Source organism: Setaria italica, chromosome III (genome assembly GCF_000263155.2).
Source record: "Setaria italica strain Yugu1 chromosome III, Setaria_italica_v2.0, whole genome shotgun sequence".
Classification (NCBI taxonomy): Eukaryota; Viridiplantae; Streptophyta; class Magnoliopsida; order Poales; family Poaceae; genus Setaria; species Setaria italica.
In genome coordinates, this window is record NC_028452.1 from 6,472,714 (window position 1) to 6,489,791 (window position 17,078).

General features: G+C 44.8%; 2 protein-coding genes across 2 annotated transcripts; one reads left to right on the forward strand and one right to left on the reverse strand.

The window, feature by feature from the left end:
* Positions 1-42: 42 nt before the first annotated feature.
* On the reverse strand, positions 43-3,472 carry LOC101781040 (thioredoxin H4-2). The gene is made up of 5 exons (XM_004960738.3): positions 3,006-3,472; positions 2,105-2,174; positions 1,879-1,992; positions 1,137-1,259; positions 43-592 (listed from the first exon to the last, which is right to left on the reverse strand). Exons 2-5 carry the CDS (start codon positions 2,123-2,125, stop codon positions 446-448), a joined length of 405 nt encoding a protein of 134 aa, XP_004960795.1. The 5' UTR covers positions 2,126-2,174; positions 3,006-3,472; the 3' UTR covers positions 43-445.
* An 856-nt stretch (positions 3,473-4,328) lies between these two features.
* On the forward strand, positions 4,329-6,490 carry LOC101781976 (60S ribosomal protein L10). The gene is made up of 4 exons (XM_004960740.4): positions 4,329-4,469; positions 5,234-5,735; positions 5,858-5,939; positions 6,234-6,490. Exons 1-4 carry the CDS (start codon positions 4,460-4,462, stop codon positions 6,300-6,302), a joined length of 663 nt encoding a protein of 220 aa, XP_004960797.1. The 5' UTR covers positions 4,329-4,459; the 3' UTR covers positions 6,303-6,490.
* The last annotated feature ends 10,588 nt before the right edge of the window (positions 6,491-17,078 follow it).

Here is a 17,078-nt window from a genome sequence, read left to right on the forward strand (position 1 = left end):
AGGGACTGATCCCAGATGATTGGCCAGAAGCCCAGAAAAAAATAAAGATAATAAGGATGGTAAGGTTCCAACAAAAGACAAAACAGCTCATAAATTTACTACAACAACATCACAACTGAAAATGCAACCCTACCAGCATAGCAATTTTCCCAACCAAGCACATTACCATCCACCAATATTGTGTCGCAAAACTCTTAGTCCAGGTTGCTTCACATTACTGGTTTTCCCCCCCTTTATCTCTTCTATTTCGGCAAGCACAGGTTCACATAACTTGACAGCATGAGCATGTGCGATACCAGGCACGGCGGCAAAATTGTAAAGCATCATCTCTACGACACATGGGACTTGCACACAGACACAGCAAACTATACATTGGGAAACTATTGCACAAGGAGAGACAAGCGCGATGGTACACATAGATAGCCCAAGCTTGTCCAGTTCTCTGTCACTTGCTCGAACTGCCATCAGCGGCTGCTAGGACCTTCTTCTCGAGCTCAGGTTTGTTCGCACCGACCAGCTTGTCGATCTGCTGCCCGTTCTTGAGGAAGAAGAAGGTCGGGGTCGCACGGATATCCCATGATGAGCTGAAATCCTGGAGATTATCGCAAATTTAGAATTGGGTAACAGCTGGACGCACCAGGGCAACATGCACTTCTTTACAGAATTACAGGTTTCAACTTGTGCAACTTGCTAAACCACAGAGTTATCATCATGACAACATACTATGTACCACTCTCAAGTCAAGTGGCATGTAACACATAGTTGTTTAATTTTTTTAATACACAAAAGATGACAAGATGTCCTGGTTCAACACTACAAGTCTAGAAGTTGCTTTAAAAAAAATGAATGCTGCACATGTTGGAATCTTGGCCGGATACAAAAACTGTAACTGTGCATAGACTTATACAGTTATACTATTCACATTCAAGATTTTCATACTCTCTCATGGTGATTCAATGCAGCTAAAAATTAAAGCAATCTGCCATGCTGCCTTTTAGCACTAATGCTAATGGGATCATTGGGCAGATAATAATATTGATACAGCATCAGAGACTAGATGTATTACTCAATGACAAAGAAGCTGATGCCATGTATATTTCCACAAATTGATTTGATATAAGTAAAGATGAGATTACCATCAGGTCATCGACATCTATTGTCAAGAACATGAGTTGAGGATAAGTCTTCGACATCTCAGCATAGACAGGAGCAATGACACGGCATGGTCCACACCAGGAAGCGCTGAAGTTTGCCACAACCTGAAAAAAAGGAATTGATGAGTCTATCTAATAAATATAATTGTAGAAGTTGCATTAAAAATCCTTATGTGTTACTCCCTCCATTTCAAATTGTAGGTCGTTTTAGCTTTTCTAAGTTGATAGACATTATTATGCTTACGCATCTAGACATAGACTATATCTAGGTGCATAGCAAAAATTATGCACCTAGAAATGTCAAAATGACCTACAATTTGTGACGGAAGGGAGTAGTTCACATAACTAAGTGGCCCTACAAGTTACGAGAGAATCAAAAGTTCAGGCTTCAGAGTTCTAAACAAAATTAGAAGTTCAAGACCACCCTAAGATGTCTCTTACAAAATGAAATAGCCCATTCAGTGTCAACTTTTAAGACAATAAAAGCTAGCAGAAAATCATTGTGGACAATTTATTATGAAGTTCATTATCCCATCAAGAAGTCAATCTATTGTAACAGAAACACCTACACCGCAGAAGTGTTTTCTTTGTACAAATTGAGAATGATAGTAGGTACTGGAGTAGTTTATGCAGTTTGATTTCTTGAACCTATTAGCTCCATAGCCTTGCACTAACAAACATCACAAGACATAATGGACATCTCCAGTCCTTTAATTTTACTTACAGTTTTCCCATCTCTGTTTGCTTCTGCAATCTTCTGATCCCAGCCCTCTTTGCTTGTTATGATATGCACATTTCCACCTTTGAAATCAAGCTTATCTTCGTCATCACGACGTGCCTGGCCAAAGAATAAAAAATATATTCTTTATTAAAAGAAAACACTAACATTCAAGGTTAACATCTTGTGATAACACAAAAAAATAGAACAACTATTGTTTCAGAAGGCTCACCTTCCCTGCACAGCCTCCCATTGTGAACTCCAATCAGCAAAGCTTGCACACCACTGAAACAAAATGCTGCCTGAATAAAGGAAAACCAGTCAATGTGTATCCAATCAAAAATTCATTTCCAAAGATAGAAGAATATACACCCATTCTGATATAACACTAAATTAATTTCAAAGAGGTACATTTGCCGTCTACAATTGGACAAACATTATGTCAAAACTGATAAGTGTCATGTAATGTGACCAAAGAAACATACTGTAAGCTACAGCCACAGCTACAGTTGAATAAGAAAAGGAACACTCCAGCACCTGTTTTGCTCATCAAAGACCGGAATACTGTTCTAGTGGTCAGCAATTATGGTGCCGGTATACTAAATAACTACCATGCAGCTATTTCCAGCAACAAAACATCTTCTACGAACAAATCAAACATGATAGCAGCACAGCAATCAAATAAAAAAACCTTCTAGGAACAACATGACTGTGCACAGTAATCAAGACGAACATCGAAACATGGCTAGCCCCTTTCAAGCAGAAGTTAAACCAGCTGGAGATCCTAACAAACAGCCTAATCTAAACCTTCTGGTCATCACTATGAACTTCAGCAGGGGGCACAACCGTTTCAGCAATCGGCAATACCCCTTTCCTGAAGCATTTCTTGTGGCAAACCACCCCAGCTAAATTGCTGTGAAAATTCCCACCATCTCGGTAACCAAGGTCTTCTCACGTCCCGTCCCCTTTCTTTTGATCGTTGAACCACCCGCCTCAGTTACGCGACGAAGAACCGGACACCCGGCCCCCGGCCCCTAATTCCAATAACCCGAGAGCAACGGCCGTCTCCAAACGGATCCGGGGAAAGCCGCGTCGGATCGAATCAGCGAGGAACCAAGCGATCAATGATTTACCTGGAGACGGAGCTGGGGATTCGGCCGGCAAGGGGAGCCGGCGCGCGGACGGGGACCAAGACAACCTGACTCGACCCGAAACCAAGGAGATCCAAACCCAAACCAACCCTCGCGATCCCGGGCGGTAGGTGCGCGGAGGGGGGGGGGGGGGGGGGGGGGGGTTTCTAATCCGCCGCCGCGGCCGCTCGTGACGCGTGATTCCTGGAAAGGGAAAAGGGCGACGAGGAGTCTCAGGTGGTGGATGCAGGGAAGGAAGGGTGGAGGGGAGATAGGGAGGGAGGGAAAGGGTGCGGACACCGGGCGTGGAATATTAGGCAGCTCGTGTCTGTTTCTGGACGCGAGGCGAGGCGGCGGCGACGACGGCGACGACGAGTCGACGACGCGGCGGCCGCTGCGCGTGTTGGATGGTTCCGGCCGGCTTCGCGCGTCAGGCGTGACCGCGGAGCCCGTCCGTGACCCCACCCGGCGGCCCGCGACGCACCGGCCACCACTTGGCTGGCTCGCCGCGACTCCTTTCCTTTCCTTTCCGCCTGCGGAAATTGCTTCTTTTTCTCTCTTTTTCCTTGCGCAAAAATTTGGTGGGGGGGAGTTTCGCGTGTGGATTTCGTGTAGCGCTCTCGCGACTGTGGGCCCATGTGGATAATGTTGGTTCTTGCACGATTGCATCATCAAAGATCTCATTTTTTTAATATAAAAAAAATTGTATGTAGCCAATTTTCGCACTTCAAATTTTAGGTAAAAGATGTGGCGTGTATTCTGGAATTAAAAAGTTTCCTCATCTAATCTTTTTTCATCGCTTTTTCTCTCGTGAACGGGCTGATCCAAGTTTAACATGGAAGATCAAGTATGTTTGCACCTTTGATAGTTGTATATACCATTTTTCTTGGACCTTCACTGATTTTTCGTGTCCCTGATCCTACGTATTTGGTGTTTCTCTTTCGTCATATATACTTGAAAAAAAAAAGAGACAACCTAGGAGAAACTCATTGATTTTTTTCTTAATAAAAAAAACTATAACTGAATGTGTGACAGTGACTTACTCTGTGCCAGCCTAATCAAAAGAATATATCACGCATAGACATAGACACATACAGTAATAAATCAAAGGAAAACGAAAAGGAACACAAACGAGTCACTATCTCATTGGGTTCAGTGGGCCACCATAACAATCCTGGGCGCCCTTCACCAAAATGAGCCCCGCCCGTCGGCTCGCGAGTTTTTCTAGTCTCCCATGGGCTTTTCCACCGACCTCGTCCAGGGCCCAGCACCGTGAAGCCCAATATGCCGCCGGTCACGCATGCCGTGACGCACAAAACCCACGGCGGCACGGCCCCATTCCGCGTCTGCCCCGCTACATAAAGCGCCGCGTCGCTCCCTTCCCAACCCTAGCCGCGCCTCTTCTTCGTTTCCTCCCCGCGCCGCCGCCGCCGCCGCCTCTCGCTGCCGCCGTCGCCATGGGCCGAAGTAAGCTCGCGTTTCCTATTTCCCTACTTTTGATTGCTTCCTTGCGGTGCTGAATAGGGCTACAAGTCTCGATTAGATCCATGATAGTTCTGCGAAATCTGTTTGATCCATTTGTTTTTTATTATCCCTGCGAGCTGACCGCACGCGCCCAGTTCTTGTAGTTTGCTGTTGATTTGATTTGTGAGCCTCACAAGGATACCTGCTATTTGGTTAGTTATGTTGTGGTCGCCTAGTATAAGTTGTTGATTTGCGAGACCTGCATCGTAGGACCAAGCTTGGGCATTGGATATTAGGCCCTCCAGATTTCCTGTGCCTAATACTGTACTGGATTGTTAGTCTGTCCTGAAATGCCTTCTCCTGGTTTGTAATAATCACTGTCATAATGATCTTTGTGACTAATGGTAGAGCGAAGAAATTGATTCACTATTAGTAATTGAAAAGCCTTCTTCTTAGGGTTAATTCTTGGGATTCCTTAATCAGATGTATGCTTTCCCTTGTAAAATGGTCAGCAAACGCATGCTTCACAAAAATTTGACAGATTAGGATGCTTCCTGTTTGCAAGCCTTTCCCTTTTCTTGTAACATTATGTCTCGATGTTTTATTTTTCTTTTTGTCATGAAGCAGCACTGTTGCACAATCTGCCTAGAATGCATATACTCTTACTCTTTTAATACATGATGTGTATGTTCATTTTATCATTAACTGCAGTTGATGCTAGTGTTCGCTGTTGAAAACAAGACTTTATGTTTTTGAATTTTTTTCAGGACCTGCGAGGTGCTACCGCCAGATCAAGAACAAGCCGTACCCCAAGTCGAGGTACTGCCGTGGTGTACCTGACCCCAAGATTAGGATCTATGATGTTGGAATGAAGAGGAAGGGAGTTGATGAGTTCCCGTACTGTGTGCACCTCGTCTCTTGGGAGAAGGAGAATGTCTCCAGTGAGGCTCTTGAGGCTGCCCGTATCGCTTGCAACAAGTACATGACCAAGTCTGCAGGAAAGGATGCCTTCCACCTCAGGGTCCGGGTTCACCCGTTCCATGTGCTCCGTATCAACAAGATGCTTTCATGCGCCGGGGCTGATAGGCTCCAGACTGGAATGAGGGGTGCCTTTGGCAAGCCCCAGGGTACCTGTGCTAGGGTGGACATTGGCCAGGTCCTCCTTTCTGTGCGCTGCAAGGACAGCAATGCTGCCCATGCCAGCGAGGCTCTGCGTCGTGCCAAGTTCAAGTTCCCTGGCCGCCAAAAGATCATTGAGAGCAGAAAGTGGTGAGTGTGAAGAATACATTCAAGCTGTTGAACCATAATGATACATGTCAAATTGCCTTGATGTCTTGCTTGCATCAAGTTTTTTTTGTGTTAATTTTTTATCTTTGCATTTCCCTTTTCAGGGGTTTCACCAAGTTCAGCCGTGCTGATTACCTGAAGTACAAGAGTGAGGGTAGAATTATGCCTGATGGTGTCAACGCCAAGGTAAAGCTATAATTTTTCTTAGCTGCCTCTGGTTGTGTGGATGTCTCAGAATCTTTTTGGCTAGAGATATAATATTCCTTGGCCACTGCTTATGCAAACATATTTTAGGCTCTGTTGTTTTGACAGCATATTTTAGACAGGTAGCTATAAATCTTTTTAGTGTATTTTAGTCAATCTTAATGTCCTACTGTTTATCCCTACATTTGTCTGAGCATGCTCCATGTATTAGATTTGATTTATAATCTCGAGCACAACTTTAAAATCTGATTCCATTGTCTTGTACCCTTGTTGCAGCTGCTTGGTAACCATGGCCGACTTGAGAAGCGCGCTCCTGGGAAGGCTTTCCTTGAGGCTGTCGCATAAGTTGCCTAGACTTCTACAGCGGGAATGCGATTCCAGATGTTTTGCTTTAGCCTATCTTATTTTGCTTTGTGGAACATGAATTCCAAGTGTTTATGTGGTATTACTGTGCCTTGTCTGAACCTACCTATCTTGTTGAACATCGTTATGCATGGAATTATATGTCACCTGCCTCATGGAATTTTATCTCACTTGTGCCAGTATCTGATTGGGAATGTGCTGAATGCTGACCGTCAAGTCCTTTTGTTTCTGAATCATAGTTATGTGCCTGCCTTGTTCATAATTTGCCTTCTGCTTTGTTAAAGTTTCGGTATGGTGATGATGCGGTGTAGTTTACTGTCACCGCTGGGCTTGTCTCGGGCCGAGTGTTAAATTTTTGTTCCCGTTCTGAGATGTGGTTCCATGGCTTTGGCCCATGGAATTGTGTTTATCTTTAGGGTGTAGTGGTAAATACTCATCTGGAATCGTGTGATGGTCAGAAGGGAAGCTGTGTAGGTTTCGTCTGTTGTCTATCGAAACGGTTGACTGAATTTGGCTTCCCAGCAGGCAGCAGCTTTAAAGAGGCCGTGGAGGGAAGAGGCAGCCTCCACGCGCGCTGTAACCGTGGAACGTGAAAGAGGCCGGAGGAGGAAGAATAAGAAACGCAGGGCCCAAAGCCCGTCGGTGCTTCGCGTAAACAACCCATCGCGCGCCCTTTTCCTTCCCATCGCCGCGCTCTTGCTTGTCCGTTTCTCCGCTCCGCGCGCCGCCACCGCGTGCCCGCCCACCCGAGGCGCTTCGCTCTCGCCCAGCCGACGGTTACAGCGGTGGCTATGGAGCCGGAATCAGCAAGCCATGGGACGCACGACGGCTCCGGATCAACAAGGGGAAGGGCGGCGCGGGAGCCGGAGAGCCCTGCTGCGTCGCCTGAGCTTGGAGGCCGAAAGGGCCAGAAGCGCCAGCACGTGGCGGAAGAGGAAGTCCCTGATGAAGAGCTTGAAGCGGCGGTTCCGAAGAAGCTGAATACGGCGAAGGAGACGAAGCCAGCCGCCGCACGAGCGGTCGTCCCTCCGCCTCCACCACCGTCACCGGCAGCCGGAAGGAGCCTTGCAGTCGTCCATGCATGTCTCGTCTCCTCCACCGCTCCTGGTACTGAAGCTCCCCAATGCGCCCGATTTATGTTAATCCTCGCTTGATTTTACTGATGCGTGATGACATGTGAACTACTTTTGTGCGTTCCAGATGGGACGGAGAACCTGCGGTACGGTGCAGCGGCATCTGCACGCAGTGGAACAAGGAAGAGAAGCGCGCGAGGGTACTGACTTCGTACCGTGTAGTTTTCTGTACCCGCGATGATAAATTGTACGATCCTACACCCAAGGTACGTAAAAAGCAAAAATTCCCCATTCACTAGAAATAGAAGCAGTGGGGTGCGCTTCTAGAAAAAAATGTCTTCCAACCGGGCGCTTTGCCGCTTCCAGAAACATTTATTCTCTCCTGCAAATTCAACATGGACAGTAAACAGATCCAAGTTCAACACTCAGTAGACTGCTTTAATTTCCTTTGCGTCACAGCAAACCAGTAATGAAGCCCTCGAACGTTAGCTATCCGAGTTATGATTTGGTTTGTGTTCTTGTTCTTTCTGAAGGTGCCTGAACTGGTATTGTTCATGCTTTAGCAGTGCTTCAATGCACCTGCTTCGAACAACTGAACTATATTTATTCACATCTCATCTTGACAGCTAGCTGTTCACCTGCCTGACATGGAGAGTTCAGAGGCACGGTTGCTGTTCTTTGATGAGAATTATCAACTTGCTTTGCTGGAGATATCGGTGAACGCGCCGTCGTATGAGCTGGAGCTGCCCTCTTTTGGCTATAGCCCATACTATGGTCAGGTACATCGTCTAGGGACGAAGACTTGTCCTTTAAGCTCAATCATCGCAGTATCGTGTGGCTAGAAGAAGATCAATTCCTGTATCTCGACCGCAAACTCCCTAACAAGGTAATAATCATCTGTATAGTTTCTTGATGTATTCGTTCAGTGCTTCATTGTTTCATTAACCATTATATTTCTTTGATGCAGTGTGCCATAGGAGGGGCAGTGATTAACCACAATGGAGATGTCTTAGGGATGTCATCTGACGACCATTTGAAAAATCCGCCTATATATTATGTCTATCACAACGATCCTCGCTTGTATTGAAATGTGGACTACCTTTGGGTATGTTTCTTTATTTTCATTGATGTTACAGTTCTATAAGTGTCTGTGCTATCTATATCTAGTTGATTTATCTACCTTCCAAAGTTTAGGAGAACTAAGAGTAAATTTATAACAAATTTCTTGTATCTGCACAATTATTGCAATCTATCCCATCTTTTAAAAGTCTTGAACTCAAGCTAAGTTATTAACTGGGCTGATAGCCATAGAAAAAATACAATGCAACTTTAAGCCTAATCCCTTTTGAACAAGTTCATTGTGTTCGCTTTAATTTGATTGGGAGCTATAATCTTTGGATACAAGTACAGAACAAGAAAATATTATCATAGATGGACTGATGGCCTCATGGGATATTGTACTAAAAGTGGAGGTGCATTCCCGAATCAATAAGAATAGTATAATTTTTTTTTGGCCTAAGAGGAATAGCAATAATATATTGTAAATACCGATAGGACTTGACTTTGCATTTATTCCTGCTTATTACTGAATGATACAATGATGCTTCATTATATTCCTCAGTATATCTGTGGTATTGGCAAAATTTTGATGTACTTTGTCTTGTGCTCCTGAAATTGGCAGCTTCTAGGCCTTACATTGACACAGAATACTGAAGAATAGGATAAGCTGGGCCGTTAATGTTTTCCTGTGTAAACAGTGAGCTTCATTTGCATGTATTCTTGCTTTAATGCTTAACATTCTTATCTGATCTTGAGGTGTTTCTTCTTAGTGAATAAATGAATCAGTCAAAAACTGCTAATAGCAATGTGAGATCATTTTAAGCTAGAAGCTACAAGTATCATGTCTTCCTTTGTTATTGTTTGGAAAAACTGTTGATAGGCATGTCTTCTCGTGTGATTATTTGGAAAAATGCTAATCATCATGACAGATTTTATAACCTATAAGATCTGATCCCAGCGTTGTGACTTTAGGTGCTCTGGTAGTACCTCATTTACATGGAACCATCTCTTCCTTGAGATCACTGGCATCTGTTAGCCCATGTTGCTCATGCCCCAACGGAGACAATAGACCATGTATTTACCCGCGCCTGCCACTACATAAGTAGGATGAACTTCTTTCTTCCCGTCTGGCCCCTCCCATCATTTCGTTCTCCGCGAGCTAGGGGTTTGCTGGTCCAGCAACTCCGTGTTGGTTGCTGACGCGGTGACGCCAGGAGGGAAACAAATCGGTCGTTGATGCCAAACTCTTCAAACATCCCTGTGCAGCCGGTTCCCCCAGTCTCATCCTCGCGTTCAGGAGCTAGGTTACCCAGTACCCAGCGGCCCCAAAGTTCGATACCCCTCCTGTCGCAGATCTCCTTTGACCCCAGGATACCTCCTGCCGCACCTGTTCTCCAGAGAAACAACTGCACGGCGCCAAGCTAAGGTACCATTTCTACTCTTTTCTTGTTCTTAGCTCTGTTAATAATGGATTTGATTTGGCCTGTCTCGGCTGGCACGGGCAGGGAAGAAAAGCCAAAGCCAAAATAGTAGCGTTCATGGTCTCATCTCATAGAGCACAGCATGATTTCTCTGTTGAAGTAGCTGGCAGGCTGGAACAGCAACCAATTTGCCATGTATCACTGTAGAGATGAGGCCTGTCAGTTCACTAAGAATTATTGTATGTAAAATGGATTTAGATGGTTGGTGCTGGTTGATGTGAGTGCTGTAAATATTATGATGCATGGAAGAGGATGAAAATTGCAGAGTGGTGGTGATTTTTTTGCTTGACAGGTGGTATCATGTTCTGAATTTTTTGGTTGCATTGTGCTGCTATGTTCTGATTTTTTCCCTTGCTCATGAATTACTGCAGGTTGATCCAACTTGTTAAGTTTCGGTAATAACTGCTTGAGTACTAGATGATTTGCTCAATTTTTTTTCATGTAATGGATCTGCTAATGATGTGTGCCTAGCTGTGCGTGTCCGTGTGCGTGTGCGTTTTTTCTGTTATATATCTAATGGCTTAATTTTTCAAAAGTTTCTTTTCCATATCTATATTTTTATATTATTGTCATGTGCCAATACGAATAGAAACAAACCCTCAATTACTATTTGTTTGTGTTATATAATCCTAGGGATATTTCGTACATTTCTCAATTTGCGATAGAGAACTCAATATGTCACCAGCACATAAAAATGCCAGGTCGACAAATACCCAGCTTCTCCAGGTGGCTGCTTTTCCAGGCAGCTAGCCTAGCTTTGGCAGGGTTGTTGCAAAGCTAGGAGATCACTCGTAGCCGAGCTTTGACAGACTAGGGATCTTTTCAGCGCCTACCGGGTTTAGTATGACAAGTCCATTCTTCATACAATTTGATTATTTTGTGCTAATCCTAGTCACAAAGAAAGAAATGCGCTTTATTGGAATCCCTCTGTTTAGGTCGAACACATTTTTTTTTTAATTCAGGATCTGGGATTTCTCGAACATATAGTTTCTCTTCTAACGGGGCACATTCTTTTTTTAAATTTTTTTTGGAAAACTTACATGAATCAGATATCGCTCCCTGATTTATTGTAGTTCTTTGTTATTTTTTTCTTTCATTGCCTTGTTTATATCCATAGTAGACACTTGCCTTTTTCATTTGGTAGGAGTCTCTACACATTTTTTATTATTTATTATGGACCAAAGCCCTTGGTTTATCGGTATCCTATTTTGGGAAAATTGGTTCAAAGATCGCGACTTACGTAAAATACCACTGAAAGATATCACCCCCATAAAATACCATTGAAAGGTACAAAACTCAACTGAAAATACTAAACTGTTAGATTTCAGCGTCAGCTCTATTAACTTGGACAAAAATGCTCCCAAACCGGTACTTGACGACTAGAAACATAAGAAACAAGCACAATACCTCAACTGATAACATTTCAACACAAGCTCACAATACAAGTTACCACATGCACTAAATATTGACCAAACACATGAAAAATATTATTCTAGTTCAACACATGGACTAATATTGACCAACACATCTTGCAAGCAACATAGTGACTAATGAAACATAACCTACGGAGCAACCTTAGGTTCAGTACACATACAGGAGCCAACTTAGGTTCAGTACAGGAACCATATTGCTCTGGAAAAATTGGTTCTGTAGCATCAAAAGATCGCGACTTTCGTAAAAATACTACTAAAAGATATTGGCCCGTAAAATACCACTGGAAGGTGCAGACCTCAACTAAAAATAGCAATCTGTTAGATTTCAGCATATGTTAACTTGGACAAAAATGCCCCCAAACCGGCCTGACGACTAGAAACATAAGAAACAAGCACAAGACCTCAACTGACAGCATTTCAACACAAGCTCACTATACAAGTCACCACATACAGGAGTTAACCTAGGTTCAGTACACATATATGAGCCAACTTAGGTTCACTACAGGAACCATATTGCTCTGGTCCAACACATGCAGAACAACACATGCCCAAAATAGGTTCAGTACATGACTTTTTCATACAGCAACAGTTCAATAAAATGATTTAGGATCACACCTCCTGGTGATATATCCAGTTGTGCTGCCATTGTTCTTGTTGTTGGTCCTGGACTCACTGGTGTGCCTGGTGGTCTTGTTGGTGTAGAAACAGAAGCTGCCATCCTTCTTGTTGTTGGTCTTACACTAACTGGTGCTTGGATGGCTAAGGAAGTAGAGGGGCTAGCTGTAGCTGTACCAGGTGCTTGAGTGACTAAAGAAGTAGAGGTTATTCCTTTATCATTCTTCTTGGACTTTTTAGAAGCATTCTTGCATTTTGAAGTACCACCACCTCCCTTTGTTTTACTATAGAACAACAATGTAATCAAGTCATTTTGCATGTGGAAAAAAGAAACTATATAAGCAGAAACATGCAGCTTGAGGTTCAACTTACCTAGATTTGGGTAATTCAGCAGCAAGTTCAGTAGGAGGCTCAGAAGTAGAGGTTGTTCCTGTACCATTCTTCTTGGACTTTGAGGAAGCATTCTTGCATTTTGAAGTACCACCTCCTCCTTTTCTTTTACTACAGAACAACAATGTAATCAAGTAGAGGTTGTCTCTGTCATATGTAGTGTGTGTAGCATATACAACATCTTTCATCATAGTGGCTTCATCACTTGGTACAATATCAGGATCTGTACCTTCATATACCTTCCCTCTCTTCTCCACTTTCTTCTTTTCCTTTTGTTGCTTCTTGAAATATCTCCATTCTTCATCTGCTCCAATTGGATGATCTCCCTAAGGGTCAAAACCATGGTCCATATAGTGCTCCTTTTACGGGTCGGGTGGATAATGCCTGGGACTTGATTTTATTTTGGTCCTCAAGCCAAGGGTAGCAAGGTCATTGCATGTTCGCGTTATGTGCTGAAAAGTGTCCAAAAATAAGTTTTCGGTGAAAAAATGTGACGGAGTGCAAGTTTCAGTTAACATCTGCACCTTTTAGTGGTATATTACGGGGCCAATGTCTTTCAGTGGTATTTTACATAATTCGCGATCTTTCGATGCTACATAACCAATTTTCCCTTTCATTTCATGTTCATTTTCAACTGATGAGAATTTTCTGAGAACTGGGCTGTGTAACTAGCTGATGCCACAAATCGTCGTGCCCCTAAAATGGCCATTACTCCTCGATTGAAGTACAGACTAACCAACACAACATCTACAGTGGTCAGGAATTTTCTTGGGCTCACCGTGGTCTCTCACGGGACCTCGAGGATGGCGATGACACTCTCTAAGGCACCACCATCGACATTCCCTTAGACGAAGGAAGGGGCAGGCATCACGGGGGTTCGAGTGGCTCAGCCTTGTCTCCGACGCGCCCTCTTCCTTCAATGTTGCCTCTACTGACCCCAAAATGAACACGAGAAAGAAAATCTCATTTGGGTTGGAACACAGCCCCCGACCCCCATGTCATCGCATCTGTGGCGACTCGGGGGGCGACTCCCTGCCCCACCACAAACCCCCGCTAGCGACCAAGCTAGCCGTCGCTGCTGTCATCGGTCGGTAGCAGCGACGACCCCTTTCTCCCTCCTATTTCCCTTCCCACCCTTCCTCTCTTTCTCTGCCATTACCCTACCTACCCTAGATCTGGATCTAGTGGTGAGATTTGGTAGCTGTGTGACTGGCGGCGGGCAGGGCAGTGGGGACAGCTGTTCTGGTGGTAGTGCCATGGCCGTGCTACACGTTGGGAGCCACAGATTACTGTCCCTGGTGCCGTGTTGCAACAAGGCCGCATTGCAAGCCATGTGCTGCCTGCTGCTTGTGCTGGGGCGCACGGCTCCTGCGTCGGGCGGCAACATGGCCATCATGGAGCGCCCCTTCCTCAGGTAGCTAGTGGTGGACGTGCGTGGTTTCGACGGTGGTGCTTCAGCAGCACCGTGTTGACGTAGCCAGCAGTGGCTTGCTCAGTTGCTTGCCGGCGTCGCTGTGGTGGTGTGGCTAGCGATGGCCGAGCAGGGTTGCGCCAGCGGCGCCGTGGTGACGTGACTGGCGGCGCTGGGCTGCCTCTGTTCTTGGAGGGGCTTGCTCGTGGCTTTGGAGATACAGGTCGTTGGGCATTTTGGCCACTGCTCTTTCCTAGCGCGTGACGTGGGGACGCTCGCGGCGCGCGATGGTGTTGGTGATAGTGGGGACACTCGTATGTCACCAACGTTCGGCGAGGAGTAGGCTACGGCGATGGCTGGGGCGGTTTAGGGGACTTGGGGTCATGGTGCTGTAACGACCTAGCCCAATTAAATCATGTTTAATCTTAAGTAAAGTCATTTGAGCATCGAGAAGAACAATTGGCAGTTGTGAAAACAAGTAAAAAGACACTTTTGCCCTCACAAGATAAACAACTGTTTAAACTATAACTCAAATTTTTACTTAAGAACTTAAAAATATGTCCAAATAAGAGTTGTAGAAATAAACTTTACTAACAACTTTTATTTTTGGTGTTTTGCTTGAATCTGAGCAGAAGACCTTCAAAAACTCGAAGTTCAAAACTGTGGCAATTTAAGAAAAACAGATAAAGCCCCAACTTTGGAGCTCTTTATCTAAAATTTTTCAAAATAAATTCAAGTTGGACTCTATACAAAAGTTTTAGAACTTCAAGCCCTTAACAACTTTTACTAAAGGAGTAAGGTCAAAATCCGTACAGAAGGCTTCCAAAACCTAGGACAAAGTCAGCTAGTTTGGTCAACCCAACCCCCAATCAGCAATCTAGGCTAAGTCTGGAATCAGTTCAACCATGCGTCTTGGCTTAATCTTATCTCACAAAAATCAAACAGAACACTAGAAAAACCCTTTATAAGAGTTTGAAAGCTAAGTTTATAAAACAATTTTCTCAATTGGACTTTGCTCAAATTCACATCAGAAGCTTTTTAAAATTGGGGCTCAAGTCAGCCAAAAATCTTGAAATCAGCCAAACTGTCGTTTTTGCCCAAGTCTGAAAATCCGACGTTCCTCCAAACTTTGAAGCTTTGTATCTTCAAATCTGCTACGAATTTGAACTCGGTTCAATTACAAAAGTTGAACTTGGATCTAAGGACTACAACTTTTGCAAAGGGAGTAAATGCTGCACAGTTCAAGAATTGGGAGTTAATGGGGTTTGAAGATCGGCCCGGCGACGCGATCCTGCAATCCCTCGGCCAGAGTGCGCTAGAGCACGTGCGCCGCATGCTCCGGAGCGCTGCTGCCGCATGGCACGGCTTCACCGGCAAAGCCGTTGCACCCGGTCTCCAGCCCCGGCAAGATGCCGCCTCGTGCGCCCCGCCGCTAGTAAGCGCCGCGGTCCCCTCCTGCTCCCGTCAGAGCCGCCTCTTGCTGCTGCTCTGCCCGTGCGCACCCCTGCGGACTCCTGCTGGACACCGCCACCTCCGCCAACTGCTGCCCCGGCCGCGATGCCTCGAGCGCCCACCTCGCCAACCCGACGCCCCGGCAAAGCCGTTCCTCGCGTGCACGCTCGTTTCACCCGAGCCTGTCACCTCACCTGCCGCACCCCGCCAGTCACCCCCCCTTCCGCTAATGGCGCCGCCACCATTGATGGCCGTAGCAGCGCCCCGGCTCCCCTCCGACCCCCAGCTGTTAGTCCCAGCCCCGCCTCACTCGCCTGCTCTGCCTAGCCCTATAAATGGAGCCCCTACGCCGCCTGAGCCCCCTTCCCCGCTCGCCCTTGCCAGCCGCCAAGCTCCCCTGCTTCGTATCTAAGCATCGTCGCTCGGTCCTCCCGTGGAGAGCCCACTTCTGCACAGCCTCGCTCTCCGCCGACGCCGCAAATCGCTCCGCCACCACCTCACGCAGCTTAAGCCGCTGACTGTTGCCATCATCAAGCTTCGACGCCGCCGGAACGCCGCCGTCCAGCTTCGCCATAGCCGCAGCGCCGCCTTTCGCCGTTCCACCTCCACCGACCCTCCTCTGTACCCCAACCGCCACCAATCGACTCCCGGTGAGCTCCCGCGCCTTTCCTATGACTTCTTGCCCTGGATTGGTCGGTGTATCGGCGGAATTTGGCCGGACCGCCGCTGTGCATGCCGCCAAGGACACACTTGTGTCTTTTTTCCTTTCTTCCAGGGACCTTAGCGCTAAAAGTTAGGGACCTATGCGTGTTTAACCTATAGACCTAAGGGCTAGACCGTAAGTTTGCCGTGGTTTTCTTTTAATTTCGGCAGAAAATGATCCAAACTTTGAAAATGCACCATAAATTGTACAAAAATAGGAAAATATCAAACCAATTTTTCTAGACTCAGTATAAAGTGTAGTTTCTAATAAACATACTTTTGACACATGTCTATGCTAGAATTAGTATTGTATGTTTTAATCCTTGTTTAAGCCTTTTAAATCATAGTAAATTGCAAAAAAAATGCTAAAATGGTAAATCCAACTCTCAAGTGTTTGTTTCAGAGTATGGAAGCTTATAAAAATCATGTGGAGCCTAGCTCTGATGTTTAAGTCTCTGTTTTAGTTTTATCATGGAAATCTAAGGTTTCTTTTGTCTTTTTGCATAATAATTAAACTAGAGATGATAAAAATATGAACCACATGGGGTGGACCAGTGATGAAGTATAGTTTACAAGGAAAGTATGAAACTTTATCTGAAAGTAAATAAAAACCCAGACTCCTTTTTAGAGAAAGATAAATAGGAGTAATATATGAGAAAAAGATGCCTTCACTAAAAATTATGAAAAATTCACCAAAGGCTCTACTTCACCTCTGGAACCTACTGTTAAAATTTCATACCCAGATTCATTGTGTTTTTTTGTCTTAAAAATAGTTAAACACACACTACCTTATCATAATAAAACAATTTGAATTATTTTTGTGCAACTCTAATAAGCCTCAAATTTGCGCAGTAGCTTAATCATGACAATTATAAGTTGCTGGTAAAGTTTCAACTTCATAGCTTATTGTTTGAAAATTTAAATAAAATTTGGGAGATGAACCAAATTAAATGGAAGAAAGAACCTTAAGTAAAGGTAATAGTCTTTTTTCGGAAGAGGTACCAAAGAACATTCAGAAATAGGATAAATTTTTGATCTAAAGTTTAATAAAATTAAGTGTATATATGTACACAATCACCATCAAGTCAACCCCGGATTTTATACCATAAGACACCTTACCTTATGCTAATAAATAAGGTGTA

Coding starts and splice junctions, on each gene's coding strand:
- LOC101781040 (XM_004960738.3), bottom strand. CDS start 2,125: ATGGGAGGCTGTGCAGGGAAG. Junction 1,993..2,104: donor TGGGAGGCTGTGCAGGGAAG/GTGAGCCTTCTG, acceptor TTCTTTGGCCAG/GCACGTCGTGATGACGAAGA. Junction 593..1,136: donor TAGATGTCGATGACCTGATG/GTAATCTCATCT, acceptor GATAATCTCCAG/GATTTCAGCTCATCATGGGA.
- LOC101781976 (XM_004960740.4), top strand. Junction 5,736..5,857: donor ATCATTGAGAGCAGAAAGTG/GTGAGTGTGAAG, acceptor TTCCCTTTTCAG/GGGTTTCACCAAGTTCAGCC. Junction 5,940..6,233: donor CTGATGGTGTCAACGCCAAG/GTAAAGCTATAA, acceptor CCCTTGTTGCAG/CTGCTTGGTAACCATGGCCG.